Source organism: Bidens hawaiensis, unplaced genomic scaffold (genome assembly GCF_021521415.1).
Source record: "Bidens hawaiensis isolate Kalapana, Puna unplaced genomic scaffold, B.hawaiensis_p1.1 tig00053839_1, whole genome shotgun sequence".
In the NCBI taxonomy this organism is placed as follows: domain Eukaryota; kingdom Viridiplantae; phylum Streptophyta; class Magnoliopsida; order Asterales; family Asteraceae; genus Bidens; species Bidens hawaiensis.
The window spans coordinates 27,159-32,581 of record NW_027506271.1 but is presented as its reverse complement, the minus strand read 5'-3'; the positions used below and the strand labels follow the sequence as shown (position 1 = coordinate 32,581).

Sequence of the window (5,423 nt, the reverse complement as noted above, 5' to 3'; positions counted from 1 at the left end):
GATCATGAAATAATTAACAGATTATAAACAGTGTCAAGTTATATGTTTATGTGTGACAATGCAGACGAAGGTGCCCGAGTAGATTTTATCACAATTTTGGAGGGAAAATCCGTTACTTCAACCGACATCATTGCCTTTGTGCGCATTAATATAATGGTATTGCAGATAACATGGTTATATGCTAGATGAAGTTTATAGTAATTACCTTTAAAGCTCTTGAATTATTATTCAAATAATGACTCTTAATGTTATAGTTCTACAAACAATATGACAAATAAAACTCAAAATGCGCACTCAAATGAGCGCGTCGGCTTGTGTATACATACCCTGCATACACAGACATAAAGCCGATTTATACTTAATTGCACCAAAAAAACCTCAGCAACTACTTCTAGTTGAACGACAAACAACACAACGGATGGTCAAACCCTTCACGTAACAAGAACTCACCCACGCCATAATTTGGCACGAGGAGTACTGTACTTCCGACCTAGTCTCTTGCACAAACACATATAGCCGCTAACGGCTAATAGAAGCTTTTAAAATCTTTATTTCTAAAAACAAACGACGGCTTTAACTAGAAACAGAATCTTGAACCTGCAAACAAAACTAGACGAGATTTTAATTCTGTCCGTTTATTTAATATTATAACGTTACATATTTCACTTATAATGGGCCTCACACGATAAAAAAATTTGATAAAAAAATAAGTGTATCAGCATCTTACCGAATTAGCTTATTTTTTGAGGCCGTTACTTGACAAAACCTTTTTGCCATACGGGCTTGTGCGTAGCGTGGGGACATGCGGCTTTATTGCCTCGACTAACGCCTCACGCAGAGCTCCCTGAATGAGACAAGTAAATATAACATGTATGCATACAGTTGAAAAACAAAATGACCAACTGTTTAAACAATTCCTTAAATTTTTTTAAACTCGAGCCCGTTTTGATATTTTAACTTTTTTAAAACGATCCATTTTGACCTGACCGTTACTAAATCCAAATCACTTGAAAAATATACCAACCTTTGAAGAACGGAGCGCTGCCTGGATAACATAGTTTCCATATGGATCCTGCATGATTTGATCTAAACGAGGATTATTCATCAGCTCATTGACAATACAAACACGACACTCTTCTCGCGCATATTTAAGGCACTTCTCAACAACGTTACTACTGTATTTCTGCATCGCGAGGTCACCATAGTTACCCTCCAGCCGATCAAGAATGGCTGATGTTGCCCATGGAACTTGAAGCTCAAACACATATTGTACAACATAGTTTCTGAAAATGCATAATTTAGTTATTTATGGAAAATTGCTAACAGCATAATTAATATGGTCAGCTTAAGGTGTACCCGTATGGATCTTGCGAAAGAATTAGAGCATTTGAAGTGATCTCACGAACCAGACGCCTTCGTGGTTCACCATCAGAATGGCTCAAACATTTCTGAAGCACACAGCATCCGTGCCGGTCTGTTGCCAGTTCCATGCATTTCATAGTTGCAGCTTCAAAAAGAAACTGAAAGGCCATATACACGAATACAAATAGATTCGAATCAAATAATAAAAACTTGTATTTTTAGAAGGCTTAAGCCCTGCTTGTGGTGCGCGCATATAATGTATATATGTGTGAACCCTCGGGTGGGCAAAAGTAAAATTGCACTATTTTTAACGTTATTTTACTAATCTCGTGAAAATAACGTTAAAAGTGGCGGAAGGTTAATCAGGCATCATGTGGTGGCGTTGATAGCCGAAAGACAATGGTACATGCACCAATCAGCCGGTGTCCCGATGATTGAGTGTTATGTGCCTTATGTCCAAGGCTTGATGCAAATCTACTATCGAGCCGGGGGTCTCATCGGAAGCAGCCTCTCTATCCCTATGGGGTAGAGGTAAGGTTGTTTACATCTTACCCTCCTCAGACCCTACCATAGCTTTGCTATTGGTGGGATATACCGAGTACGATGATGATGATGATGATTTTTAGAAGGCTTATGACAAAAGTCACTATCTTAGACAACAATATGCATGTTTGTTCTATACCTCATTGAATTCGGGTTTTAGGTACTGCAAGAACCGCTGTGCCACATGATTGCCATTCATGTTCTTCATCAAGCCAATGATACCGGGCTTCAGAGCAGAAACAACCATAGAACATTGTTCACGCGTCTTGAGAGTTTCAACAACCTTTTGGACAGCGCGAGTGCTGCAGATAAACAACAAACACAATAATAACAATTATATTTCAATGCAGTAATCAAAAAATGGTATAAAAAAAGAGACAAAAGGAAAGCAAACCCGTGCATATCACACGAGATCCTAACAAGATCTCCAGGCTTTCGAGTAATCACACGAAGAATCTGCATATGTTGATGCTTGTCGCACACGTCTAGAAGCTTCTGAACAAGATAGTTTCCAAAAGGGTCTGTCATTAGTTCAATAATATGAACAATAACCTCCCGAAAAATGTTCTCCAAATCTTCGCGAGTCCCTTCAGAAAACTTCTTCTGCAACGAACGACATCCTTGTTGATCTTTAGCCATGCAGTATATCCTCTCTCCAAGATCATCAGATTTTTGTGTCTGCTTAACGACACTCGAAACAGGGTCTTTTCGTTCAAAGCTACCAAATTTTAGAGACCCGAGAGGGTCACGGGCCAGCCCTGCACGCGACCTTGTGAGTATCCGTTCAGGAACCTTTTGGTTCGAACCGTGCAGCCCATTAGCATGGTTCATGAACCGAGTTAGCGAAGGTGGTGCAGCTTGTTGACTTTCCATATGCAGATTCTTACAAAACTGGTGCATGTGCAGCTGTTGATGATAATCATGCTCATTTTCAAGATTCCTCCAAGTGACATGAGGCTCGGGCTTCTGTTGCGAATTATGATGATAAAACAACTGTTGTTGATTCATATTCATGTTCAGATTTGGGATCATAGGGATCGCCACGAGTTGTTGACCATTAAAGTCAACCCCGTTAAAAGGTGTTGGAGGATTAACCAAAGGCGCGGTTGGAGAGAGCATGATCGGCCCGTCTTTGATGCTTAAATCTTGGAAAACCGACGCGAATGATCGGTCATTCAGAAGATTTCCTTCAATGAATTGAACCCTTTTCATGTATAACTTTTCGTCACTTAATGTGTCTAGAAATGTACCATTTTCAGGAGGTGTGTAGAGGTTTTTCGGGTTCTTGGAAGAGTTAAAGACTCCGAATTCTTCAGTGTTTGCAGTCACGGTTGCTCGTGGTATCTCACCAAGAAGCTTATCAAACTCGTCATTTTCCAGTTCGTGAACTCGCTCAGGCATTTTACTCGATGCGTACGTGCTTCTTCTACCTCTGCTTGAGAATAAAGATGATTAGTTTCACTCATTCTAGACAAATTTTATATTTTTACAAGAAAATATTAGTGTCCCGGACTTAGGACACTAAGTAAGATTGTACATCTACGACGGCTATTTACAAGAGTTAATCGATTGTTTTTCTTAGATTCGTTACATGATGTTCGTTACCAGCTAATGAATTCTCTCTGTTAGGTTGTCTTGTAGTGGCTAAAAGACAAAACTCCTAACGATCATCAACCGAGAGAATTCGTTATTTCGCTGATAACAAATCATCTAGAAACAAAGCTAAAAAAACACTCAATATCAACAACCTTTTTTAAAAAAAGATCCCACTTTTGCATTAAAGAAAATGACAATCTAACAATAAAACAACAATAATACAAAAGAAAATTCCAAAAAAAGAGAATGATTGAATCAAAAGATCACATTGTCTAAAACAAACAATAGATACACCAAATCAGATTCTATATAACACGTACAACATCCAAGATGGATCATTTCATCGTACATCAAACAAATATATAACAACCCAAGAAACCATAATCATAAACATTATTAATATCAAAAACAAAAGATCAATGTTTAATAAATATTAGACTTGATCTAATAATAATAATAATAAAAAAAAGGAGACGTGACGTACCAGTGATGATCTGTTAATAATAATAATGTTGAGAGTGAAATTGGTAATGTGAGAATGGTGGTGTAGAGTGGTGCTGGGAGTGTGATGGCTAGATCAAGAGCTGTGCTGAGGCGGCGTTGTTATGATGGAGTAATAATAATAATAATATTGTTGTTCATAGGTGGTAGGAGTGAAGAGCAATGGGGGCCATGAAAAATAAGCAATGCATATGATATGATGGGGTGGTACATAATAACAATTCACAAAAACTACCCATCCCATGCATCTCTCCCACTTTTCACTTTTTTTTTTAATTTTCATTATATTATAATAAAATATTTTATTACTTTTACATAGAATTATTTACTTTTAACTCTATGACTATGAGATTTTAAACACCCACAACGCAAAATATTCACAAAACGTCACATCATATTTTAAATAAACAAATATATCAAGTATACGTATATTAAAATTTAACAAAAAAAGATAACAAACATACTAAGTACGAAAATATTAGACATGCGAAAGTAATCAAAATGAGTGAAAATTCCGGTTTTATTTATTTATTAATATTATTTCGTTTGTTAATGTGGGAGTTAGACTTTACAGAAAAATAAATAGGAATTTAGATACACTTTAGACGAATTTTAACAAAAAAAACTTCATCATAGTCTTTAAAGGTGAACTCTTGCTCATTTCGATATGTCCATTTTCTATTTAATGGTTATTGACTTTTAATTTAAATGTTATTTAATCTCACGAATATAACTTCATTTATACGGTTTCTATATATTTTACTTAAGTATGTAATAGGTTCTAGCCACGGGTGAGGGTCCTTAATTAAAGGTATAAACAAGCCTTTCATTAGGTGTTCGAAACGAATTCTCTAAAAGCTTGAATAAAGTCAAACCGAAGAGTTTGAGCTTAAACTTGAAAAATTAGTAACTAATGAATTAATTAAGCTAGAGCTTATACATGAGTTTTGAGACAAACCAAGGTCTGTCAATAAGTTAATGTGTTGAACTCCACTACGACAGTTTAATTGAGCTCGCATTCGACTCTCTAACAATCCTGATCTCACAATTAGGTCTAAGTTGGTGTATACAAGATTAATTAGAAAATTTGTAGATGCTGCATTTGTTAGATGACCGTTGGTTAAAATCTTTTTGTTAAGTGGAAATAAAATAAGGGTGACTCATGATTTTTCTACTGGTGTCACTCTTGGAAAACTTTCGATGATCCGGTGTTATTTAAAGGTCGAGTACATATAAAAGATTTGAGTAACGACTATTATGGACCTTTGAATTTTGATGTACTATGTAGGTCCATCACCCTTGTACTTCAAATACTTAATGTAATGTAATCAGGTAACAAAACGATCATATATTAAAAAAATAATAGTAATACAAACTTGGTGGGACCATATTTTGCCATCTAACTTATTTCCTTTTAGGAA

The 5,423-nt window shown here is 36.1% G+C and overlaps 1 protein-coding gene across 1 annotated transcript; it reads right to left on the bottom strand.

The window, feature by feature from the left end:
- Positions 1-276: 276 nt before the first annotated feature.
- LOC143617318 (pumilio homolog 12-like) lies at positions 277-3,306 on the bottom strand. The gene is made up of 6 exons (XM_077089915.1): positions 2,300-3,306; positions 2,045-2,207; positions 1,357-1,520; positions 1,025-1,283; positions 728-844; positions 277-597 (listed from the first exon to the last, which is right to left on the bottom strand). Exons 1-5 carry the CDS (start codon positions 3,304-3,306, stop codon positions 737-739), a joined length of 1,701 nt encoding a protein of 566 aa, XP_076946030.1. The 3' UTR covers positions 277-597; positions 728-736.
- Between the last annotated feature and the right edge of the window lie 2,117 nt (positions 3,307-5,423).

Excerpts from the sequence above, each read along its gene's own strand:
- LOC143617318 (XM_077089915.1), bottom strand. The coding sequence starts at position 3,306 with ATGCCTGAGCGAGTTCACGAACTGGAAAATGACGAGTTTGATAAGCTT. Across the intron at positions 2,208-2,299 it reads ATCTCGTGTGATATGCACGG|CACTCGCGCTGTCCAAAAGG; the intron begins GTTTGCTTTCCT and ends GTTTATCTGCAG. Across the intron at positions 845-1,024 it reads CAGCGCTCCGTTCTTCAAAG|GGAGCTCTGCGTGAGGCGTT; the intron begins GTTGGTATATTT and ends TGTCTCATTCAG.